The following is a 26,881-nucleotide window of genomic DNA, read 5'->3' as shown; positions in this document are numbered from 1 at the left end:
ATATATTTTCTGTTACGGAAAGGACGTAAGTAAGTTGCAATAACTTTTGTCCAATCCATTTGTCTTTTGTTGCAATAAAATTGATTTAAACTAAAATAACATCCAAGCAATGTCACTTTCCGGTTTGCGTGAAGCAGGGCAGCGAAAAACAAAGCATATTTATGAGCGTTTTAAAATATCAACCTTTTTGTCCCCTAATAAATAATGTATTTCCCAATGTGATTATTATGGCCTCCACAAAACTCTTAATCAATCTTCACTGGCCTCCACAAAACTCTTAATCAATCTTCACTGCTTTGATGACGTTTTTCTTTTCTAATTTGTATTTTTTTTTGAAAATGTCACAATATGTCGAAATGAAAAATAATAAGTTGTCTGTATCAGAGTATGGCAATACATAACCAGCATAAGGGAACGGTTTTATTGCCGAACAAATATCCCCAATTCTGCATATTCCAGAATAGAACGTTTCAGTTGAGCAAAATGTTGTGATAAGTCCTGAACAACCTGTTTCCATTAACAGAAGGACGCTTGGAACACCCAGACAGAAGAGCCGACACCAGATCGTCACGAACGGATTTACCAAATCTGGCGAGGACACACCTCTTCTGTCTTCCGACCACGTCACTTCCGGTGGTGTCGATCCATCTGTGACGACGTTGAAGAGACCGTCGCTATATTGGTCCTTGTTTAAGACATACGGCCATATATGGTTGTTGACGTGTTTCGCTAGGTTTATTAGTGACGTGTGTTTTATGCTGCAGCCGGTTCTACTAGGGTAGGTACACAATCCATTTGATAATAGAAATGCACTTTTTTTNCCCCCCCCCCCCCCCCCCCCGACCTATTGTATAGACCTCTAGGAGATGGTAAATGCTTTGTTACCTACTAGTGGGTAGCACCATGTACTTGATTTCATTGGTCAATTTAATAATGAAGACGTCACATAAAAATCCTTTACGCCGCCATCTACCATTGTGACGTCATGATGCATGCAATGTCCCTGATCGGAAACAGATTGATAGTTGTGGGAGAAAACGGTCTCCTGACTCATAACGGCTACTTGTCTTGTTTACCTTACTGTAACTAGCCAATTTGTGAATTGTGAAAGACACTCGGTAAACCTCGTGTGTCATTTTAATTTGAAAATAAATGATTTCCAGTAAAAACAACAACAACAACAACATGATGTTCGACGTTAAAATCTATTTCAGTATGATCGTGTCTTATATCGAGGCGAAGGCGGAGGATAGAGAACCTGCGTGGATTGGCTACGTACTTGCAGTGCTAATCGCTTTAATAGGGGAAGTAGGAACATTCGCCTACAGCACCTCGCTCCATTTATCCCTGACCCTTGGCATCAGGATCAAGTCGGCCCTTGTAGGGGCTATCTACCAGAAGGTTTGTGAAATGTCTGTGTGACTTTATACAATAAGCACACAAGGTTGTCTTGTAGACAGAGATAGGTGGACACGTCATCATAATTTAATATATACATTTTTTTGATTTTTTTTTTACAACCATTGACAAACAAGTTATTTCAACTTGTTTGAACCACTTTTGTCGGCCTGAAAGTAGCGCATAGGAAGTCTTAATATGTAACAATCCTTGGAAATGCTATGGTTTTCGCTTTGATAAATCATTTGTGATAGGTAAACCATACACTGCAGGACATTTAACAAGAAGTAAGTTCACGTAACAAAAAACGAACCTTAAAAAAGATCAATACCAATGTTTTGAATGCAAAAATACAATGAAAACAAAAATCAACACTAATGTTTTGAGTGCAAAATTCCAATGAGGCCAGATCGGGATTGGAACCAAGGACTTCAGATCATTGTATACTGTGGATTTGTTCGTGTATACAGCAACCCCCTTAAATTTCGTTTTTGATATAACTAGCGCAAAGGAGCCAAGACACATTTGTTGACCAAAGCATCCAGTCAAGAGATTGCCTTGGGGTCAAAATGATTTATCAGAACTATAACCATGACGGAGAAACGTTTTCTGATGCGTTGGTACAGCTTTTAGTAGTGGAACGGGCATCCTTAAACGGCTCTGCCGAATAAAGTGATTGTGTCATTAAATTGTTAAATCTGGCTCTGTTTGTCAACAGTCGCTGCGGATGAATAACTCGGTAAAGAAAGATTTCACGGTTGGGGAGATTGTAAATCTGATGTCGGTCGACTGTCAGAGAATTCAGGACTCCTTCGCCTTCCATCAATGGATCTTCTCCTTATTTTCAATCACAATCATTGGTAAGTAGTGAATTAACATGGGTACATGTATGTCGTCATGGTCGCGTAACAGGTATCGTTGTATAGTGTGTTATGTCTAGAAAATTATATATATAATTAAATCCCCATCTAAATAGCCATTGACCGGAACCGGAAACTCCGTTCCTGCACCATATGTGGTGCCTGTGTTTTGCCGCCAGGAAAAAATATCAGGAAATAAACGTTTTTGAATAATGATTAAAACAAATCTACAATCATGGTGACACGAAATATCACAATGCTATACTGTATACCGGGAACATTTCGTCATGCGCTGGTAAAATCCTTATTCACTAAGTGCTAATGTCGCCCTTCACATTTGATTGCTATAAACCTCTCCCAAACAAGGTAGTGTTATAATTGTAAGGACATTTGGCAAGGAACATTCTTGAACGGGTGGCTTTAACATGTTTCAATAAATGACCTTCACATTCATTGAATATGACTTAAATAAATTATTGTCAAAATCCACCTTCAAATTTTTACAGTTTTGGAATTGAATCAGTACTTTTTTCCTTTCATTACCTAGATTTATATCAAACGGAAAACAAAGCTGACTCTCAGTACTATGGTTTGAGGGGAAAGACCTTGAGGTTTTAAAATAGGGTTGTAATCAAAGACCAAATCAGTCCTAACGGTGAAAAGCCCATCAAATTGTTAGCCTACAATTTCTAGTTTTTATCATGATTAACGAGGGCTCTTAGGGTAAATTCGCCTTCATTACCGAGGGCGATAGGTGAAAGTTAAACAGCGGCAATACTTTCCCGGTGTACAGTATATATCTCAACTTTAACGGTATGTTTTAAAATCAAACTGCATGCAGGTGGTCTCTTAATACAGGTGGGCTCTTAATACAGACAAATATCATACTGATATCACCTATATGGGTAAAGTTAAAAGTGGTCTCTTAACATAGTTGGTCCCTTAATACTTGTAAATTTACTATGAAATCACTTCAATGGGAATTATTAAAAGCGGTCTGTTTACACAGGTGGTCACAAGTTTGACAGTATTGAGGATCTAAGATGAACTTCAATTTCATACGAGATTTAGAAAACGTGTCTAAGAGTTTAGCATTTTGAATGAGCTATTTGCACGCATGCGAACGGTTCTATGAATACAGACGTTCAGTTCTCTTAGCCCGGACAGGTGTATCCCCCACCTTTCCCAATATGATATACCCTTGTCTCATCCTATGGTTGAGACGAGGGGATTACGACAAGATTCCACAGTCAAAACAAGTTTACGACGTAACGTTAACCATAGAATGACGTCACATAAACAAAGTATAAACGTCAAGTCAACAATGCATTGAACTTATAGCAACATTGCATCAAGATCAATAGGGTAGGGTGAAAGAAATCTTCCACCTCCCTGGTGTGAAATGGGGAATATCAACTTTCGGTGAAAGTTTCTTAAGTTATCAAATATTCGGCAAGCCTCCTGAAGTGATTGAAACATTATATTAGTCTGTTTGTTCATATGCAGGTCTGTACCTTGTGTGGGTCTACGTGGGAGACGGTTTGTATGGCTGCATCATCATTGTCGTCATCTTATCCATCCTAAATATCTACTTTGGCCTCCTTCAAGAGAGATACCAACGAGGTATTCTCAAGTTCAAGAGCAACAGAATGAAACTATTCAATGAGGTTCTAAATGGCATCAAAGTAAGTTGCATCACTTTTGCTCTCTGCACCCCTGGAATATGTCATAGCAAAATTGAAAGCACGCGGCTAGCTATTTGATAGGTCTATAGTAAAAAAAAAACCACACACACTGACCAATCACTAGTCTGATACCTGTCCTTTGAAGATTACAGAGGAGCGACACCCGACTTCAAAGCGAGTATTTTTTGTTCATTACGCGACCGACATATTCTTTTGATGTACATCAAAGGATCAAACTAGTCTTCGCGTCTCATCCACAAGATGGTAAACACTGAGCCTTCGAATTTGTTATGGCATGTTCCAGGGGTTCTAGGGGTTCTAGTGAGTGTCAACCCTGGAATATTAAGGATGGTAAAGTTGGTGTTTAATAGCTATTCCAAGAGGGTGCAAACTACTGTAACAGTAGAATGTATGTGGTACAGTGTAATCAGTTGAAGTCTCACAATCAATGTATAGTTTAAAGAAAAACTTAAATCTGTGTGATCCATATAATAAATGATTCAGTTTGATAGCACTCTGACTACAAACCTTTTTTAATCGAGCACCTTTCACCTAGAACAATATATCGGGATGTTACTTATGTATTGCAATATGTCGTATTTCTGTTAAGGTTCTGAAGATGTATGCCTGGGAATCTACATTTATTGAGAAGATAAAGAAGATTAGGATTCTCGAGATGAATTTTCTTAAAAAGAATGCCATAGTAACAGCGTTCGCTCTGGTTGTGTCCAATCACAGCCCTTTCTTTGTAAGTACACTGTAGAATCCCTATAATCTTTTTCTGATACCAGTTTGTGTGACGCAAAAGATCTAGAACGATATTAAAGATTGATACAATTAGAATGTGACTTAAATAATATGTTAATTTCAGAGATGCAATGGATAAAGACATTGTTCATATATGGTGTATGATTTTCAGAAAGTCTAATTAATTCCATTGTTCATCTACATTTGTATATGAACGTTTTTGTAATATTTAATTATTCTTTTCAGAAAAGTTCAAATATTATACTATATACCGGGATTTTTTCGCCCAGTCTAATTTTCAGTCTTAGCCGGTAAAATCCATATTGGACCAGTATGGATTTTACCCTTCACATTATAATATACAACATTTGTTATAGCGCCCTATCTAGCTAACATAAGCCACTCTAAAGCGTTTTACAGTTAATAGATATACAATTAATATAATTAGGATATTTTTTTTTGAGTAATTCGCATGAGCTGCCTTATCAGGCGCTAATTACGAATCCTATGTCACCTGGCTAATATCTCCCTATATGTGTATGCCTGCGTGTGTGCTGGAGATGTATTGTGTTCTGTTTGTAGTGGGACCGTGCTTCCAACGGCATCTTTCGTAGTGACAGCTCATTTGAATGCTACATCACAAATACCGCAACATCCACCAAGACCAGTTTATACTCAAACTGAGTTGTTGGAGTTGTTTGGGTAGGAGAACACACTTTCTCTGATATTCCATGCGTCGCCTACGTGGAATTAAATTACTTTGTGCACTATTTTGTTTAGAAATGTTAGCTTTAATGATAATTTCGCCCCCACTACTGAGGGCGAAAAAGGCGAAAATAAAACTGCAGCAAAAATGTCCAGGTATACAGTATTAGGCTAGCCAATTTATAATGTACAACATGTTGTCCTAATATAATTAAACACTCCTAATCCTTAACCTTTGATATGATTTTATATTGTGATTTGTGATATTGAGTCGGTGTAACTATTTTTAGAAGCAGCAGATCAATATTCACTTTATGACTTCATTTCAAATGCCGTACTTTCCTCCATTTAATTTTCATACGTTTCATCTTGTTTGATTTTAAAGAAATCGTTGAACATCTTATACCATAACAATGGACCGTATTTACATTTGTAGGTAAAGATGTGGTTATTTTGACATGAGGAAGTGATATTGACCTCGACCTGGTTTCTGTCAATACCAATTTCCAAGGTCCCATGTTACCAAATATTCACCTCAACAACAGATCATAACTGATAAATATAAATTGAAGTTTACAATTATCTGATTTCAAAATGGTTTGCTGAAATTTTGATGAAGCAAGTATGTCTGTATAAATACTTACATGTTGGTTTAAAAGTGTGATTACGAAAACTTAAAATAATTACTTTGTAATTTGTCCTCAAACAGGTTTGATGCTATTAACATCATAGGTTAAGTGCAAAAAACTCAGATAGAAATTTAATGACCTTAAATGACCTTAGCTGTTAGCAGGACGTTAAACAAAATCAAACAAACAAACAAACAAACAGATAGAAATTTAATTCAATATATGAAGAGACGAATTACTATGTGGAATTAGTAAGGCACGTGTTTTTGTTCCACAGATGAACTTTGCCGTCCTGTTGATATACGTAATAGAAGATCCATCTCGGTATCTTGACGCCACGACAGCATTCACGATAGTTTCCGTGGTCAACGTTATCCGGTTCGCAATAGCATTATCTCCCTTTGTTATAACTGCCGGTATACAGGTATTTTGACTTAGGTTAACTAGTAATCTTAACATATATTAACGCGGTTTATTGTATACCGCACTCACACTTAACAGCTTAATCAATACGTATTGTCTTGAACGAATGTACTATCTAAGTCCTTTTCTTTTCTAACAAACACAAAACTGTTCAATTAATATTAATAGAACGGATATATTAATTTTCGGAGTTAACACGAAAAAAATGCTATACATGATAATTGTCCTAAATGGGTACATGTATCATGTTTATGTCCTGATTTCCCAAATTACATATCATATATTAATATGTCCATAGTTTTGTTTCAAATATAACTGTGATTAATGAATATTATCAACATATAGATTAATTTAATATTTCCTGATTGCTGTTGATTAGCCTAATCATAGTTATGATTTCTAACTTTGACTATTTTCAGACTCATGTTTCTGTGGGTCGTATCCAGAAATTTCTCTGGGAAGATGATATAGAACCCGATATTATACATCGTGTCACAGACGGGGGTATGTGTACTGAGGTGTTCATGGTCCAGCTAGAATATTTACCCCTCATTAATCATGATTTCTATGATAAATGTATTTTTCACAATTTGTACATTTTTGTACAAGTTTAAATAAAGATAAGTTAAATTTGATTGATATTCGACGTGAAAAAAATGCAATTAAATCTCAGTGTTTAATGATTTAAACTCGCTTAATAAATAAAAAAAAAATGCGTGGCTTTGGAATTTCAGTATGATATCCAATTTTAATTATTCACTATGAACAAAACGAAGTAAACAACATATGTTTGTGTAATATTCAGTGCAGTACAAGACTGTTCAGGATCTTTAACACAACCATCTGTGAGTGTTATTTATTTCGATATACGAATGTCATCTTTTCTTTTGTTTAGAAAATGCTCTGACTATCCGAAACGGCAGATTCACCTGGGACACTGAAGATCAACTCACCACGCTGAGAAAGTCAGTGTCATGTTTCATATCTGATATTGCATAAAAAAAAAATACTGACATAGTTATTTAAATGTTTGTGTTAAAACAATGTAGGGTTTAATCGTACCTAATTGCGAGTACCATTACGATTTCGTATCAGTTCATGTTTACTAGATTTTTGACGCATTTTGTATCAATTTCTCATCTGATTTGTCAACTTGTGTTAATACGATGGTGTAGTTTTTTTCGTTAAAATTAAAATTATTCGTTCTGTGTTCACAAAAAACATCATTGTTATTTAGTTACCTGATACAGTATCTTAATTACAAAATTCTTCGTAATATTAATCTTATTTCTGGTTGTACATGTGTCTTCGTCATTAGAGACTACACATTCTTCTTTAAATTATTTACATTCTTTATATTCCAGCATCAATCTCGAGATACCAGAGGGAAGTTTGGTGGCGGTGGTGGGTATAGTCGGTTCTGGCAAATCTTCGCTCATCTCAGCCGTATTGGGGGAGCTAGAAAGGCTTGAAGGGGAAATCACCCTAAAGGTAATGCAATAATTTAATGTTTACTCATTGAATGCAACATTAAATTGATCCCCATTTTTACAAATGTCTATACATTGTATATCAAATACATATTTAATGTAAAAACGCCACCTGAAATCATTAAACCTTACCATTTTCAAATCCTTCTAATCCATTTCAGTATCAATTACAACTGTAAACATTTTATGCTATCTGACTTAATGACAGGGCTGGCTAATGCTGACATATGTTTGAATTAGTCGTATTATATTGCTTGCGATATGTTCGTGACAATTAGAAAAATACCAATTCAATGGGGGAAAACATCAAAAAGAAACTTAGATTAAGTACTAAAACTATGATCGCGCTAAAATAAGTATGTTTAAAGTTTCATGTGAATCTGAACATCAACTAGAAGGTTTTAAAACGAAGCAGACAAATTAAATGATACATAAAATGATATTTATATATATATTGTTTTTGTATATCGTTACCAGTTATATATAAAACATGTTAGCTTGCTATGAAACAAATTAAAACATAGATATCCTCACTTGTAATCATCAGGTAGATATCTCGTATGTTATGTACCTAATGATGGCTGTCATCAGTGATTACTAGTCTATGCATCCTTTTGTTGTTTTCCCACTAGGGGTCGCTCGCGTACGTACCCCAGGAAGCATGGATACAGAATTTGACATTAAGGGAAAACATACTGTTCGGAAAGACCTATCTTGAGAAGAAGTACTGGGAAGTGTTGGAAGCCTGCCAACTAATTCCTGACCTGCGGATACTGTCGGCCGGGGACCAAACTGAAATTGGGCAAAAGGTAATTAGAACGAAAAATATCATGAGTCATATTTATCTTTTAAATCATCGTATAACTGTATACACTTTCTGTCTCATCAATATCAATATTCAATTTTTTTTATACTGGAAAAAAACTTGTGTCGAAATGTTCACGTTTTGACTCTTAAAACAGATCACAGTGTGGAAATTCGCGTTTTGGCTAAGATTCTTAAAAGTATAGGTTCAATTTATCTATAATCTTGATATACATGTTCGCGTGTGGATATTTTCGCGTTGATTAAAAAAAGCAAGCATTTCATCATCGCGATTGGCAAACATAATAAGTTCTGTGATTATTCAATGATATTTAATACCTCAATGCACAACGGTTTGGCACTTTTCTGTCATAAGCCCGATCTTACCGTGTGTCTCTCTAATCTTGGTTATTTCATCCAGGAAACCCATTTCCCAACGCTTCATATGAGAATATAACTACTCTTAATGTTTTTGAAATGTTATATTATTTCTGACATTATTAATTTGTATTGTCTTGGTTTTATGCAGGGTATAAACTTGAGTGGTGGTCAGAAGCAGAGGGTCAGTCTGGCTAGAGCGGTATACAACAATGCTGACGTCTACTTACTGGACGATCCTCTCAGTGCAGTGGACAGTCACGTGGGCAAGGCGTTGTTCCAGAAAGTCATCGGCAACGAAGGGATGCTGAAAAACAAGGTAAGACGCGATTGGTATACCGACACAAGCATAGCTGCTAAAATAGAAATGTCTTTTCATTACGAATTTGCTGCTGAAAAACAAGGTATAACATGGGCTGCAAATATACGGGTAAATATGAAAGTTTGGACAAAAAAGTGATAGACTTTACAAATACAATATATGAAAAAAATAAACTGATTTAAAATGGAGTTAATATTCAATTATAAAAATTGGTTATCTTTTGAATTAATTCCAGGATCAAATGTCATTTTTGATAATGTGATGATGAGATTTATAAAATTGTCTCTGGAAATAGCTGTATTATTGCTTTTTTAACAAACGCATAACATTCGTTTTCAAGGAAACGGCTTAGATATAGTTTCCGGCTCTACTATAAAGTAAAAATGTAAAAACGTCACAATTAGAAGCAAGAGACTCATTCATAGATCAGGAAAACAAGTTGGTGAGAAAGCTTGACAGAATATGAGTCAACAAAAAAGTAATATTAGGTTTATTTACTCTTCGTTTATTAATTTGTTCAATGTATAGTCTAGTGGATGGCATGTTTGTACATATCTAATAAAATGAATTACAAGAAATTATCAACGTACAACTCGTTTTCCTTTCTCTGAAGTACAATTTCCTGATTTTGAGTTCACCTTACGATATTGTAGACATTCGGTATTCTCTTGATGTGTTTTCTCAACTAAAGACGTCATTTTTAGACCCGTATCCTAGTGACCCATGGCGTCCACTGGCTTCCTAATGTGGACAGGATCATCGTCATGGACGGTGGTCAGATATCTGAGATAGGCACGTACGAGGAACTCTTACAACATAATGGACCTTTCGCTCACTTCCTACAAACTTTCCTATTAAACGACAATGACAAAGACGATGAAGATACTGGAGGTATGTATCACAATATGAACTGTATTCCTGAAAGGAAAAATGCATTCTTTTCATATGCAACAATCCAATATGATCAGACTGCCCCATTGGCTTCTTGAGTAATTGTTTCTTGTATTGCATTAATTATCCAATTTTATGGCCAATGCATATATTTTTTATTAAAGAAGGAATTTGAAGTTAGAAAATATTTGATATGAATTGATATTAACTATTACTCGATGTCATAGAGTTTTAGCATCATTCATGAAACAGAATGTAGTATAACGTCTTCGCTGGCTTCTCATACACAAATAATTAAAAAGGTAAAATTATAAAATAATTGATGGTTCTGTTTGATGACATTTTTATTTTATACCAGAGACAGGAACAACCCGTCGAAAAAGGACATTATCTGGTAACTATTTAAAAGTAGTTAACATCCAATCATAAAATTAGTTCTTGTTTGCTTTCCCCTCTAACTTCCTCTGTGTGCTTTAAACAGAGTGTATACCGGTAGAAACCCACACTTTAATAATGATTAAAAGAGGGGTTTTTCATAGTGTATTTTTTTTTTATTTGTTGACTCTCACGTACTAATAAAACGCATTAAAACTGAACAAGCGGTAACACACGAACAGTATGTCATGTATATCCGGACGCAAATGCATTGCCAACAATCTGTTAACCAGCGAAAATGTGCTTCTTTGCTTGAACGAAAACGGACCATTTTTCAATCCAGCTGTTTTCACGTTTTACCATTGATCGAATGAAATTAATAAGAAGAGAAGCTATTCATGGCGCCTGATTTATATAAATTGTATTTTTTTTTTATTTATTGTTGACAGTTTAGAATCACTTGCTTGGCAGACTGTCGTCTGGGCAAAATATTTGCACGACTGTAACATGATAAAGTTAAAATAACAATGGAGGGCTCTCTGTCTCTGTCTCTCTGTCTCTCTCTCTGTCTCTCTCATATTTTAGTGTACTTGTATAATGATGTGTGTGTATGGGAGTGTTATTTTTGTGCCATACGTGTGTTCGTTTTCGTATGAACAGTAGATGTTTGTTGAAATTGATGTTCATGCATAATTGTCATATAACGTATGTATGCGCTACAAGTGAGTAGAACAACACGAAGTCGACTGCTGTTTGTAGTCCTAGTAAAACATATAAAGAATTATGTTATCAACGTTTATTTAGATTAACGTTAATTTCTCGTTAAAAGTTTTTCTATTTAAATGACTATGTACAACTTCCAAAATATTTCGTTTTTTTTTTTTAAATTTCAATACAAGTGTACCTTGCAAGTAGCATACATTTATCCGCAAAGAAACTGTATGTCTTATTAAGTGATGAACTGATAATGATTTTGAATAATTATAGTACAGGAAATGCAGGACGAACTGTGGGAACACGAAGAGGAGGTTATGTCTGATGGTCTGACTACATCAGATGATAACATCAGCGTAGAGGGGTTGTCTCGACGGCAAAGTGTCAGGTTGGTACATAAAGATAAGGGGTCGTCTCCGCAGCATAATAATTATGTCCGTTTATTGCGAACAACTGCTTTCGCCGTGGTACAATAAGAGGTCAGTACCTACAAATTTGAGATATTCTCTACAACAAATTATTACCAAGTGTTCGCCTTCCTTTCAGGAAAGTACCATCAAAAAAGTTAACTCGGGCAGTTTCCCGTCAAATGTCGAGGACGTTTTCACGGTCACTAACAAGGTCAATGAAACAGACAGAGGACGTTGACCTAGGAAAGCTCATTACAGATGAAACCACAGAGGAAGGGGCGGTAAAAAAATCTTTTTTTTTTTAAACCTTATTTTTAAAATTTAACAGGCTGGTTTAAACTTTGATTGTCTCGCATTGAATTTTATTTTGTAATATTACAATGTGTAGGTTTATAATTATATCTTCATTGTGTTTTTTTTTATCGATATTGTTTTTACATTTCTATAATTAATTTAAAAGACATATCACCTCATGTTGTAATTATAAGATTTAGTTTTATAGTCGTTTGGCGACTTTTTTTTATGGTAATGTCTGTTTAAAATTGTGTACAAACATGTTTATTATATTATTAACTATTTTATCTGACAACGTTGGTAGATTGTTGTATTTTATTTTATATATTTTAATAATTTGTATCGATTCCATTGGCGAATCCCTACACATATTATTAGTTTTCCAAAAGATAGTGTAGTCCAATTAAAAAAACAGAAATTTGAAAAACTCCTTAGACATTCGATTACAATGTAATAGTCAAAAAGATGTTTGTCTAAGCCGTGTTATACGATATGAATAATAAATGATGAAATTGCTAAATACCTCTCAATCGTACAGTATATGTGTTAAATGATTGAAGCTTAAAATAAATGAGTTCTAGATTTTCTATGCTACAAATGTATGATAGAAAGATGATGAAGTGATATTTCAGTTTATTGGGCTCACATCACATCTTATTTAGTCTTCATCTTGTATACTATCTTTTGTAGATTCATATCCCATCATATCGCGGCCTCACTTTGTTATATATTTCTTTTTTAATGCTACTATCAGATTAGATATAAGCCTCGCCTGGTAATAATGTTTTTTTTAGGTTCATTTCACATCATACATCAGCCTAAATTCGTTATATATCTCTCTTTTCATGTTTATATCAGATGATATTGGCCTCGCCTGGTAATAATATCTTTTTTTTGTGTATTTATTTCACATCATACATCGGCCTCAATTCGTTATATATCTCTTTTTTCATGGTAATATCAGATCATTTATTAGCCTCGCGTGGTAATAATATCTTTATTAAGGTACATTTCACATCATATCCTGGCCTCGCTTCGTTTATTATATCTTTTGAAGGTTCATATCACGTCATATTCACCTTATAATCCATACTTGTGGTGTTGTTGTTCTATCGTCCGTTAACATAAATAACATTTGTCGATGATACTGTAGGTGAAATGGTCTGTGTATATCGCCTACATGAAAGCAGCGGGTGTGTTCGCTACAGTTTTTTCGCTGATGATGATGGTCGCATTTCAAGGTCTGAGTATGTACTCAACGTTCTGGATCACTGATTGGACAACTGACGAGTACCTCGTCAACACGAGTAACCAAGGGGAGGACGAGTACATCAACAGAAATGTCTACTACCTCGTGGTTTATGGAGTAATCGGCATTGTGCAAGGTAAAATTACTGAGTTAAAACAACCCCGATATATTGATTCGAAAAGTTAACAAAATAAAGAGATTGCTTAATTGTCAAAAATCACCTTTATTCGACAGAAAACGATAAAACTAGGGCAGATAGTATAACATTTTAAATGTACATGGGTACCATTGAAAACGTAAAAAGATAATAAGACCAGATGTACCGGAAGGGTTAGCGCTTTATGTTTCATCGACGACATCCACTATGTTAAACTAAGTCACATCCAGGTTAATGCATGTCCTTGTAATGAGAACTTGGCTAGTGACAACAAAACAGACATCAAACTATGCTTTTTGAATATGTTGTATTACAACCAACAAAATTTAACTTACTTTATCGACTACATAAAATGAATTTTCGCCAAATGATAATTTCATGAATATAACAGCTTCTTTAAAAGTTTTGTTTAACTGCAATATTTTTCTCGTGTACTTTATATCATGATCTATGTCTGTAGACTACAAGTTAATATTGTTTTTCTTACATTAATGATGTTCATTCCAAACAAAGACAAATACATCCACCTTTCTTCTCAGGAATATGTATTCAGCTGTTTGGCCTCGTTTCACTACTAAGAATTGTGCACGGAAATGGCCGCCTTCATGCACAGATGCTACACTGTACCTTCCGGTCGCCCATGTCATTTTTCGACACGACACCTATCGGTCGTATTATGAACCGGTTCTCCAGTGATATAGATGTCCTTGATGACCGTTTGCCTAGGACCTACAGACTCATTAACATTGTAGTGTTCATTCTGATATCAACAGTCCTTGTTATATGTATTGAGATACCAACCTTCCTCGTCGCTCTTGTCCCTGCAGGGGTTATATTTGCAGTAGCCCTGGTAAGTAGCAGTTCTGATATTTTAGGATACCATATATAGTTTAGTAGGACGCAACCAGCTTGAAATGAATCGTTAAAATATTTCTGTATTTTACAGCATTTATGGAACAGTTTCTGTCACTTTTGTTTGCTTGGATGGTAGCGCGAAGGGAGAGGAAGCTCTTGTTTTGCGAAAATCACTTTTCCTCATACATATACTGATTATTTGCATATTATGTTTTTAAATTGTTTTAATATGTCAATATTTTCAATGCCCCTGATTGGGATCGAACCCAGGACATCTGGTTAATAGTCCGACGCATTACCGAATAAGCTTTCGAAAAAGTCTCGCTAGTGGAATCCTCCTCTGCGAACCATTCGATCTCTGTATTTCTATTGTTTACGTCTCATTTCTGTCTTCATAGATCTCCTACCTACCAACAACGCGTCAGCTGAAGAGAATAGAGTCAGTGACTCGTTCGCCGGTATATAATCACTTCAGTGAGACAATCACGGGCGCTAGTGTAATACGGGCGTACCAGGTATCCGAGCGTTTTATAGAGGAATCTCAGAAACGGTTAGACAAGAACGCCGTCTTCTACTATGCAGCTAATGTGTCGGGAAGGTAAAAAGTAGTTGAATATAATTATTAAACACTAATGTTCCCAGCTTAACGTTCTGCATTATGGGTAATGTCAACAACTAGTTCACCCATTGTCAGTATAATGTGACCGGGTGGAATGCTATTCTGAGTGCCTTCGACATGGTATTTCAGTGAGATAGCGCTTTAAAGTCGGTATCAGGTCAGTGCTATCACAAGAAGGCAAATACACTAACATACCATGCCAAAGACACATACACACACACATGCACGCATATACAAAACACATATGAAGGCACGTCCTTAAATGACATTAGCTGTTGATAGGACTTTAAACCCTTTACAACAAATTAAATGTTAGTATTAGGGATTTAAGGGATATACTTGTTTCTCCCTGATACATTTATTTTGTCTAAGTAGGGTTTTAGTCAGCTTTCCATATTTTTGTACGATTTAAGACCCTCTGCACATTTCCATCCTGTCCAACAAGACTGATTATCATTAGTTACAAAATCTTATCACATTTCTCTTTTTTTGTAAGATAAATAAAGTTTGTATATCTGATGCAAGGTTTGGGTTTTTGCATTTCACAGCGTATTTGTTATATATAAGAAGATGAGTAGAGTTTGTGTTCAGATTCAAGTAGAAGGTTGTTCATTCCACGGATGTTTGTTGTGAAAGTGTTTACTCATTATTAGTTGCATTAAATGGAAATTACTCTTATTGTGTTGTGTTTGCTGTATATAAACGACTGCTTTATATTTTTAAACATATTATTTTTCAATAATAAATTGACCATACGTCATGTTTCTGTACGTGCTCGAGTCGTTTAGGGCAAGATGTTACCGAATTACATTCTTTCAAATCATACTTTTATGTTTGAGTCATATGCACTATCCGAAATATACAAACAAGTAATACACTTTAGAACAATACATTTTGCGTAAAATTGTATTTTTAATCATTCACTAATAACTAAACAGCAGGTAATGCACGTAAATTTACTAATTTAAATGAATATCAAAGTTTAAAGGAGTACTGGGTTATTTAAAAGTAGCAATGAGTGAAAAATGTGAATATTATGAACCTATAGTGTTACCAATTCCCCGAACGTCTCTAATGCGACTGATTTTTTACTCTGAAGTGTCCTGTTGTAGGTGGATTAGCATCATTGTGGAGACTATCAGTAATATACTGGTGTTTGTGGCCGCCTTGTTTGCCATCAACTCCTCCGATTTGGGCAGCGGGGACGTCGGTCTATCTCTCAATTACTCATTACAAGTAATGACAGACTGAAGTGTTTATTTCACATATCAGAAAATGTTCGCCCAGTCAAACTTTAGCCCTTCGCCCATGAAACAACTTTCGCCCAGTGTTAATTGCGCCGTTCACATGCAATTACTATGCTTATTATGCTGTTTACTCATATTCGCTGTAATGATAAATTCGTTCACAATGCACAGGGCGAAAAGGGCGAAAATTAAAGTCTAATTCCGTTATATGATTTACATGATCGTATGTGCCACCATTCAACCTGTTCATTTTTAATTGAATACAAATCTTCTATAACTACCTGAATGATGTACCTTGATATATATATTAACTGGAAAATCGATGGAGACCATTGTATTTGTCTTCAAATTGCAGATAGTTGTGTCACTGGCACTAGTGGTGTTTTCTGTCAGCGAGATGCAGATGAACATCGTGTCTGCGGAACGCGTGGTGGAGTACACGGATCTACCGGCAGAGGTTTGTCAAACACGTATTCTGTATCGAAGCTTTGTTTGTTTGTTCTCCGTACCAATGGAAAAAGCGTATACATATTATTAGTGATAATATCTTGTGTTTAGGCGAAGGCATTTCTCGTTTGCTCTGGGTTTAAACTTGTTAAGAGCTGAATAAATAATATGTCTATTTTATAAACACAAGTATAATTGTTCACCGATGAAAACCTCTTTTTGTTCAATGTCACCATTGTGGTTTAAAGAAATATAACGAATTAATTTCATCTCTGCCTTTGACAGGCTGAATGGATTAGAGATAACTTCCGCCCTCCTCCCATGTGGCCTAACTCCGGAACTGTCAAGTTCGAAGGGTTCACGACAAGGTACCGTCCTGGACTGGACCTCGTACTGAGGGGCATAGACTGTCAGATACAGAGTGGGGAAAAGGTAATAGCATAACATACTAAATAATTGTATTGATAGTACACAGGCGCGTCGTTACCATATAAGAAACCAAGCAGCTTCACGCACATGTACAGTTAAATTTATAATTATTATTAATGGTTCGAGAAAATAATTGAATGTTTGCACCGTTTAAAAACATCGCTTGTATATTTTTTTCCATTTTAATAAGCCATAGACATTTGACAACAATCGGCATTGCATATTCAGAATCATGGGTACTGAGTGCTGAGTTTATTCCAAATTATTTGAATGTTATTTGCTTTTAAAAAAAAATAATTGTATGGCAGCAATTACAATTCAGCTTTTTTCCATAAAATGAATTTTGTTCTAAGAAACCACGGAATTGGGTCGGGGCAGACCCCTTAGGATGGCTGTATGAAAGTGTTTATAAACATGGTTTACAGTTTTTACATGCCCTTATCAACCAAATAAAGTTAAATGATTATGTTTGTCGTCACTGCATCGATATCAATGCGTTCGTATAAAAGACCTATACCGATGTATACTATTTGGAGAAATGTGTCTCATAGTACAATCAATAGGGAACAGGGCAGAATTAAATATCATGACAAATTTAACCTGTTTTTTTATTCTATTCCATCAAGTAAAACCAAATCAAACTAACATATGAAGATGCTATCACTTATCAGTTGCCAGGAGAAATAAAAGGACTCACCGAAACAAAATCAGGCTCCAAAATCATTAAACGATATCAAGTCTAAAACAATTTAAGATTTGGCTTAATCGATTACAAATAATATCATGAACAGTTACGTCATACGTGAATGGCTAAGCAAAAAAGTAAGTAGACGTTTGTTCCATGATCCTTGGGCAAGGATTTAACCATACAAGTGTTTAATCTTATGACAAGCAAATTATGTTTACGTGGATTTCATTTGAATTTTAGATTGGAATAGTAGGAAGGACTGGAGCCGGGAAGTCATCTCTGACTGTCGCCTTATTCCGACTTATTGAGTCTGCATCTGGTGCGATTTCCATAGACGGGCTACGAACATCTGACCTTGGTCTCCATGACCTAAGAGCAAACATCACTATACTACCGCAGGTGATTACATGTTATTTGCTATGAAACAACCATACATACCCAGCACACACGCAGACATACACACATAGGGAGATATTAGCCAGGTGGCATAGGACTAGTAGTTAGCGCCTGATAAGGCAGCTTCTGCGAAGTCCTCCAAATTGTATTGATATATTTACTCTAAAGCGCTTTAGAGTGGCTTATTCTAGCTAGATAGGGCGTTTTATAAAAAATGTTCTTTATAATTATTATGTTATGTGAAATCCATGCACGATAAAGGAGTTTGACGATATATTGAGGGGCGGGTATGATGACATTGTTCGGAAACTAAACAAGAGGCCCAATGAGCCTGAATCGCTCACCTGGTATTAATCTCACACTTGTAATAGCTTAATAGTGAAGACGGTGAAATCAAAATTTTAAAGATGACAGGAAAATTCGCAATATTTGAAAAATGTCTTGACCAGGAAATCTATCTTTTAATGCCTTACATGAATAATCACACCTCGATGTCTGCCTTATATGAATAATCACACCACGATATCTGCCTTACATGAATAATCATAAATCGATATCTGGCTTTTATGAATAATCACACCACGATATCTGCCTTACATGAATAATCACACCACGATATCTTGCCTTACATGAATAATCACACCCCCATGTCTTCCTTATATGAATAATCACACCTCGATATCTACCTTACATGAATAATCACACCACGATATCTGCCTTTTATGAATAATCACACCTCGATATCTGTCTTACATGAATAATCACACCACGATATCTGCCTTATATGAATAGTCACACCTCGATATCTGCCTTATATGAATAGTCACACCTCGATATCTGCCTTACATGAATAATCACACCTCGGTATCTGCCTTACATGAATACTCACTCCTTGATATCTGTCTTATATAAATAATCACACCTCGATATCTGCCTTACATGAATAATACCACCTCGATATCTACCTTATATGAATCATCACACCTCGATATCTGCCTTACATGAATAATCACACCTCAATGTCTGCCTTATATGAATAATACCACCTCGATATCTACCTTATATGAATCATCACACCTCGATATCTGCCTTATATGAATAATACCACCTCGATATCTACCTTACATGAATACTCACTCCTTGATATCTGTCTTATACGAATAATCACACCTCAATGTCTGCCTAACATGAATAATCATACCTCGATATCTGCCTTATATGAATAATCACACCTCGATATATGTCTTATACGAAAAATCACACCTCGATACCTGCCTTGCATAAATACTCACTCCTCGATATCTGTCTTATACGAAAAATCACACCTCGATGGGAGATATTGGGAGGACAGATAATGGTACATGTACGTAGGTTTATACGGGATTAACACATTATATCCTTTCATGGAATATGATTTATCACCGAAAAAATATAATTCATATGTAACAAAAAAGCAATATTATCTTTTATATGATGAATCATTTTTTATTATTATTATTATTATTTTATGTGGGAAACCCTTTTTATCATAAAATTATTGACTTAAAATTTGAGTTTTGTAAACAGTTCGACGACTACGATTGAATGGCCTCTAACCTTTTTAAACATAAATCCTAGTTTAAGAGTATCAGAATTACTGAACGATATCGTATTTATTGTTTGAAGGATCCTGTGCTATTTTCCGGGCCATTAAAAGCCAACATTGACCCGCTGGAAAGATTTACAGATAATGAAATATGGAAAGCGTTGGAGTCCGCCCATATGAAGTCATTTGTTAAGAATCAACGAGATCAGCTCTATTACGAATGTGGAGAAGGCGGGATGAATTTGAGGTAATGATTTAAGATTATAAGCTTCCATAAATCCAGGTTGAATCTCAATAAACGGAAAAAGTGATTCGAATAACTTAAATACATCGACATGATGTTAATTCCTTTGTCAGCTTATTTCATTGTTTTAGTATCTAAATATAATAAATTAAAGGGTTTTATTTCTTTTTCTTTTGTGGTATGAATGCGTTCTCCGTTCTAGGGTTGGTCAGAGACAGCTGGTTGTCTCGGGCGCTGATACTGATCCTATACCTACAAAACATGTATCGATCGAAGACACAATTTGGTTGATATATCCAAGCATGGACCTCCTAGATGAGCTTTAACTATATATCTTTATAATTGTGATGACATTATGTGTCCTTTCTTGAAATACCTGTGCAAACCTAACTATGTTGTGTATATATACGTTTTAGTGTAGGTCAGAGACAGCTGGTGTGTCTCGGTCGAGCCTTGCTCAACAAAAACAAAATTCTAATCCTGGACGAGGCTACCGCCGCTGTTGATATGGAGACTGACGAACTCATACAACAGACGATACAGAGCGAGTTCGAGGAGTGCACTGTACTTACCATCGCCCACAGACTTAACACTATCATGGATTATGATAGGTATGTTACACACAGAGTAATTAAAACTGTCATTGAAAAGTACATCGCCACTCGATATAACATAAGTAGGATAGGTATGCTAAAACTTAGTAAGTTACACCAAAATTCATACGTGCATATTACATTCTTAGCAATCAACACTGCCATGGAAAAATACATCGCCAATAGTCTTAACACTATAAAAAAATACAATAGGTATTTTACATGTAGTAATTAAAAAAAATATGTAATTTACATTTTTTACATATGTATACGTAGCAACCATTGAATAATACTGGTGTATTTTACACATTTCTATGGTAATCAGCAGTGTCATTGTCAGTTACTCGTTTGTTTACAGTTTTTGCCATATCGAACCACAGATTAACAATGTAAACTGCTCAGTCAGTTTTAGTTAAATATCAAGTGCACTGGTCTCGAAAAGCTTATCTGTTTGTTGATTGTGTAAATAGTCAAAAAATAAAATCAATCTAATGTCAGTGCTTTCTCTAATTTCGAATGGGTTGAAAATCCCCTATCAAGCGTTTTTGTTGAAGAATAAAATATCAAAAAGATTTCATTACAGGGTAATGGTTCTGGATAAAGGTCTCATCGCGGAATTCGACACCCCACGAACACTTATTCAGGATACAAGTAGTGTGTTTTACGGAATGGCAAAAGATGCGGAAATAACGGACTGGTTTGAAAATGACAAATACAACAAGAAGATGTGAATATGATCTTCATATTTGACACAAATGAAAACAAGAAGTGACATTATTTCAAATTATTTTGTAAGATTTATTTTCATTACACAATGCGTGGTAATGAGATTTATTGTTCACATTCGACCATTGGTGGAAAGTATGCAATAACAGTTTTTACATCGTCAGGCACAGTATTTTACAGAGGAGACTAAATGTGGGCACTCATTGTATTCATTGACTTTGTTGTTTCTCTAAATACGTCATGCATTCATTACCCCTTGATCAATTATATTTTGTAAGTGCAACAAGTAATGTATTCACTTATATTCATTCTGCAAACTTTTATCTTGTATTAACATAATTACATTCGAATTTCATTGACAAATGCAGTACATCAACTCCAGTCAATCCGAACCTCCGACGATCAGTGCTAGTCAACCCGTACCAAGAATACAGTAGTTCCATACCAAAATGTAATATCTGTACATATCCAACAAGCAATAAATAAAGCTCACATCATCATAGTTGTAATAAGGAGATCATTTATATATTAGGACGAAAAAATGTGCACAAATCTTTTTAAAACGCTAGTTCGACCTCATTTAGATTACGCTGTTTGGAGTCCACACAAAATTAAGGACATCGATAGAATAGAGAACCTTCAAAGAAGATCTACAAAATCAGTCCCCGGTTTTAAGACCATTGGCTACAGCGAGAGACTACGCCGATTGAAGTTTCCAGCTCTAACATACTGGCGCTTGCACGGAGATGTGATCAACGTGTTCAGGTTTACGAATGGGCTTTATGATCCAAATTTGGTGGAGAGATTGTTCGATCTCGCCGCTCAAGGAAAAACTCGTGGACACAGTAAAAAATACTCAAACAACATTGTCATTTAAATAATTAGAAGACATTATTTTACTCAAAGAATAATTGATATCTGGAATAGTCTACCACCAAATGCTTTTTCATCTCGTAACGTATTTGACTTTGATAAAATCTTCTGGAAAGATCTTGAGTTGAAGAACGATCTTATAGCGTTTTATAGGCTTATTTTATGTTTACCACATTGTATTTCAAACTACATTGATGGCGATATAGAGGCAGCAATGTGTGCGTCCACTAAAATCTTATTAAATATTAAAAATATCTTATTTAAGCTCGATCATACAGATCTGTTTACATAAATCAATTAGTGTGTTCACTTCATAAACCGATTGAACATTTTAATTGCGTAAGTTTGTTGGTTGCTACAATGCTACATGAAATCACAATGAAAACATTAAATACAGTATAGCATGTAAAAGTAAAAAAAAAAAAAAAAGAGAAGAAAGGAAAAAACTGTAGGGGTTGAAACTAAGGACCTCAGGTGTTAAGACTACTTTTCACTGATATGGCCATTTGTCTGTTATTGCAAATGACAACACCAAATAAGGCTGCAAAATATATGAATACAAAACTAACAATGAAAGGTACATAATCTTTAGATGGGAAATACAACTCTTCTTTACCATCAGAAATATTGCAGTTAACCTTAAATACAACTTTCAGTCTTCATTAAATACAGATCGAGTAACATACAAAAGCAATCAACTATGAAATATGATCACATGAAATTTTCAATCATTATTCAAAATTAGGAAAATCATAATATACAAGAAAACTGGTATATTGCAGTATACAGCAATATTGTATTTATAATACTAAAAGAAAATATGGTTGTATTGCACTATATTAAACACGTATTTTTATCTACCTGTTAAGTGTTTTAATTTTAAAAATTACTACATAATTGATATGCTAACAACCAGCCACGTGCAAATGATCAAATGCACTTTTTTTGATTTTTGCTTGGTATAACAATCCTTAAGGATCGTGGATATGAAAAAAATCAAACGACCACCTATATTTTCGTGTTATTGAGTTATTCATCTGCCAAAAATCTGATGAAATGTTCAAAGTGATTTATTTCGTAAAGTGAAGAACTGTTTCTGAAAAAAATTGGCAGATTTTTTTTGCTGTTTGGAATGATATAAAAGAAATGTTTAGGATGGCTTCATGACAAAATGTGCATGTCCATCATATATAGAGTCCGGCTACCATATACTATCATGCAAGTACTGAGAAATCAAATGTTTTCGTGGGGCTCAATTTTCCTGGTTTCCCACCAAAAAAAAATATCGTGGGTACATGAATTCGTGGATTATGAGCACCAACTGAAATGGAAAAATGCTTCCTATTAAACTTGTAATTAGATCGTGAACCTGTGAATACGTGGATGAAGATTACCCACAAAACCAACGAAATAAGAAAATCAACCAAAATTAGTGGTTTCACAGTATGTGCCAAGATATCGGAATGGATGAAATATAAGAAACAAATATTCCTTATTCCTAACTAGGAATCCAAACAGTGTGAATTATAAAACGCTTTTGGAAGAAAGCTGGTCTAAAAATATGCCTTGGATTCCAGAAAAGCACTACATTATTCCTGTCGGCCTAGATATGTTGGATAGGTTATAACGGTTCATGTCATATTTCATAGTTTATTATTGTGACATTTTGAAAAAACATAATTTAAATTCCGTTTAAAAATCTACATTTACATTTGCTCTGCATTCTTCCATTGCAATGCATTGAGAAAGTAAATGTTGTTATGAGACTATAACAACACTTGCTCTTGTAACGTCACCAGTCTATATTGTAACGTCATCAATTTCATTGTTGTCAAGGCTTAAATTGCTGTTCAAAGACCTGTTCGTAATAACTAAATAAAGCGTAACTACTCGATCATAATGAAAGTATAAATAATGAATATTTTAGCAAATACTGTTATGGTCCTATAACACACATTTCTATTGCTGACATTATTAAGTGTTTCATCAATAGCAATGTGTGTTATAGGACCATAACAACATTTGCTAAAACATTCATTGCTTAATTATAACAGTCTTCTCTCCACTCATGTAAAAACATTACACAAACTACAAATATCCCTTTGCCGTCTAGCCCTGGGCACCGCAAGCAGTCGGCGTTTAATATTGCAGAAAAATATAAACATGATACATACAAAATACAGATGTAATATATCTGTTGACGCCCAATTGACAAAGATGTGTCATTCCAAACATTCGTTAACAAAACACGCTATCTGTTATTCAAAAATAACATCCTTCCCCATCTCAAACCAAAACCCCTGCCGCCCAGGAAAAACCGGAGCTGCCCCCGGAAAACCTGTGTCCTATTGCCGACATGCAATGATAAAGGCGGGAGAACTACTACAGCCCATTGCAGGATGGTCTAGGGGTAACGCTGGACCTGCGTTAAATTTCACATGTATTTATCAATTATGTCTGTCAATGCAGAAACTACAAAACAAATCTAACGAAACCTTTCCTGAACTCCACCCCTACCTAAACACCCCTACCCACGGGTGTGCGTCCACAAGTGAATACACCTAAAATACCCATTACTTCGTAAAACAAAAACAACAAAAAATGACCTGAACTGCTCGGTGTCTGACAAGAGAATGCCTATAAAGCAGCACAAACCGCGTGACCACGCGCTAAAGCCAGTGCGCCACGTTCTTACCTCGTATCCGCGAAGACAAACAATTCCCGCTATTACTACCGAAACGCGGGAATATTTGATTATATTTACATTTGCATGGCATTGTCACTATATAGCCTCTTTGAAAGCTGTGTTGTTGGTGGGACTTTAATTACCATGCATCACGAGACACAATTCTTAGCGTATTAATACAACACTGACCGGAACTACAATATCCAATATAAATAAACATGACGGCAGCTGAAATATCGCTGGGCATTGTGAGATTTGACAATGTCATCGTAAATTTATGTGCAAAATAAAAAATAAAATAAAAAACACTTTTATTACAACGAAAACAAGACCAAGGTCTGCAATATCGTACAAAATGCACATCGGTTGAAATCACCAATGCCGGCAATGGAAACAATTTTAACGCTCATGCAATTTATCAGAAATATCGTCTGTTACACTGCACTGATCAACAGGGGTTCGTTACAAATGTCTGAAATACACATATTCTATAGACCTACTGACACATATGTTACAGACCTACTGATATGAGTCACAGCACACATAAACATTTCAGACATTTGTAACGAACCTGTTCTCCGTCGCAAGATCACTCACTTCAAACGCTATCAGTTTCACGCGTCTCGCATCCACGGTTCCTCAGTTTCAGGCGACATGTCAAATAACGACGCTGTTATAGAATCTACCGACTGTTGTCAGGTTCCCATACAATCAACAAATAAATTTACGCTTTGATACTTCATAAAAATGAGCAAAGATAAAAATTCGAATTAACTTCCAAAAATAACTCCCTCGTGGAGGGCAAGGTCGGATTTACGGTGTTCACTGTATTTGTCCATGCGCGAATTTTTCTCCGGGGGAAAATCGAAACAATTTCAAATCTAACTTTCAGCTCAGAGTTCTATTGATAAACTTAAATCACCCTATAGACATTTCATACGCAATTGTATTGATACTAAATTGTGGAATAAAATTGAAGTGTTTGTTAAAATTTAAAAGTACTACTTCGTTTGCCAATCAGCACGCGACAATACGCTGTTCAAACTATTGAACGAAATTGTGAGGACTGTCGATAAGGCGGGCATTTTAAATTTTAAATATAAATTATAAGTTACAAAAGAACATTAGAGGCAGAGAAAACGTAAATATAAGTATTGAACTGTTTTTGTATTGTATTTATGATCTATTTGTATGACACAGCTAGCGCGCCTTATGTTGTTTGCTTGCAAAGCTGTGTCATTCAAATAGATCATAAATACCATACAAAAACAGTTCAATGCTTAAATGTATATGCGAGAATGTAATAGATGTGTGTGATTCGCCTCGCCCGATACAAGTTTCTTTTAGACCCAATATTTTTCCGTATTAGGTCACTAACAAACTGTGTAACGAATTTATCCCGTCGAAGGCCCTTTGGATAAAAAAAACCTGTTTGTTAACATTTTTGTTAACATTTCATCGGCTGTCGTCTTCACAAACCGCTTGGTCGCCATCTTGTTACAAGTTGACTCTTATGGGCAAAGAACGATAACTCTTTCGTACTCACCTAATGTGAGATTCTACTGACCTAATATGAAAATATACTGGATATCAAGTGACGTCGTTTTAACCAATAGGACTACAGGGTTTTTGCCTGAGGCGGGATAATTACAGTTATTACACTATATGCCATCTTACTATTATCATTTATATTTGTAAAAATATTAATAAATTGTTCCAAAACCCAGTTATCTACACATTTCAATCTGTTATATGTACACTTTAGTACTGTAAAAATCACCCTGATCCACGCCTATAGATCCAATCCCATATCAGAACCTATCTGTTGATATTTGGGAATCAACACATGTACTTCATCTTCCCAATGAAGATACATGTACTATCATGTACCCAATATATATTCAAACGTTTCCCCCTTTTCTTTCTCTTTGCTTTCCCTACCTACCCTCATCCGCTGCCTTG

At 35.3% G+C, this 26,881-nt stretch overlaps 1 protein-coding gene across 2 annotated transcripts; it reads left to right on the top strand.

Moving 5' to 3' along the window:
• Nucleotides 1-537: 537 nt before the first annotated feature.
• On the top strand, nucleotides 538-21,568 carry LOC110446366 (canalicular multispecific organic anion transporter 2-like). 2 transcript variants are annotated; one of them, XM_021491486.1, is made up of 25 exons: nucleotides 538-778; nucleotides 1,215-1,401; nucleotides 2,117-2,258; nucleotides 3,765-3,943; nucleotides 4,554-4,691; nucleotides 6,302-6,448; nucleotides 6,867-6,951; nucleotides 7,343-7,412; nucleotides 7,812-7,938; nucleotides 8,570-8,746; nucleotides 9,271-9,438; nucleotides 10,146-10,332; nucleotides 10,691-10,726; nucleotides 11,695-11,809; nucleotides 11,968-12,112; nucleotides 13,279-13,510; nucleotides 14,071-14,381; nucleotides 14,785-14,984; nucleotides 16,118-16,241; nucleotides 16,608-16,709; nucleotides 16,985-17,131; nucleotides 18,057-18,215; nucleotides 19,878-20,044; nucleotides 20,458-20,652; nucleotides 21,218-21,568. In XM_021491486.1, exons 1-25 carry the CDS (start codon nucleotides 756-758, stop codon nucleotides 21,363-21,365), a joined length of 3,711 nt encoding a protein of 1,236 aa, XP_021347161.1. In that variant the 5' UTR covers nucleotides 538-755; the 3' UTR covers nucleotides 21,366-21,568. The 2 variants fall into 2 exon arrangements, with proteins under 2 accessions (XP_021347161.1, XP_021347162.1); XM_021491487.1 differs by lacking the exons at nucleotides 14,785-14,984; nucleotides 16,118-16,241.
• Nucleotides 21,569-26,881: the final 5,313 nt, after the last annotated feature.

Source organism: Mizuhopecten yessoensis, unplaced genomic scaffold, assembly GCF_002113885.1.
Source record: "Mizuhopecten yessoensis strain PY_sf001 unplaced genomic scaffold, ASM211388v2 scaffold2681, whole genome shotgun sequence".
Lineage (NCBI taxonomy): Eukaryota > Metazoa > Mollusca > Bivalvia > Pectinida > Pectinidae > Mizuhopecten > Mizuhopecten yessoensis.
The sequence above is the reverse complement of the archived record's forward strand: the minus strand, read 5'-3'. Positions and strand labels throughout refer to the sequence as shown.

Bases quoted from the DNA above. Each gene is read 5' to 3' on its own strand.
- LOC110446366 (XM_021491486.1), top strand. From the start codon at position 756: ATGCTGCAGCCGGTTCTACTAGG. The intron at 14,382-14,784 runs GTAAGTAGCAGT...CTGTCTTCATAG, and splicing joins TTATATTTGCAGTAGCCCTG to ATCTCCTACCTACCAACAAC. The intron at 20,653-21,217 runs GTATGTTACACA...ATTTCATTACAG, and splicing joins ACTATCATGGATTATGATAG to GGTAATGGTTCTGGATAAAG.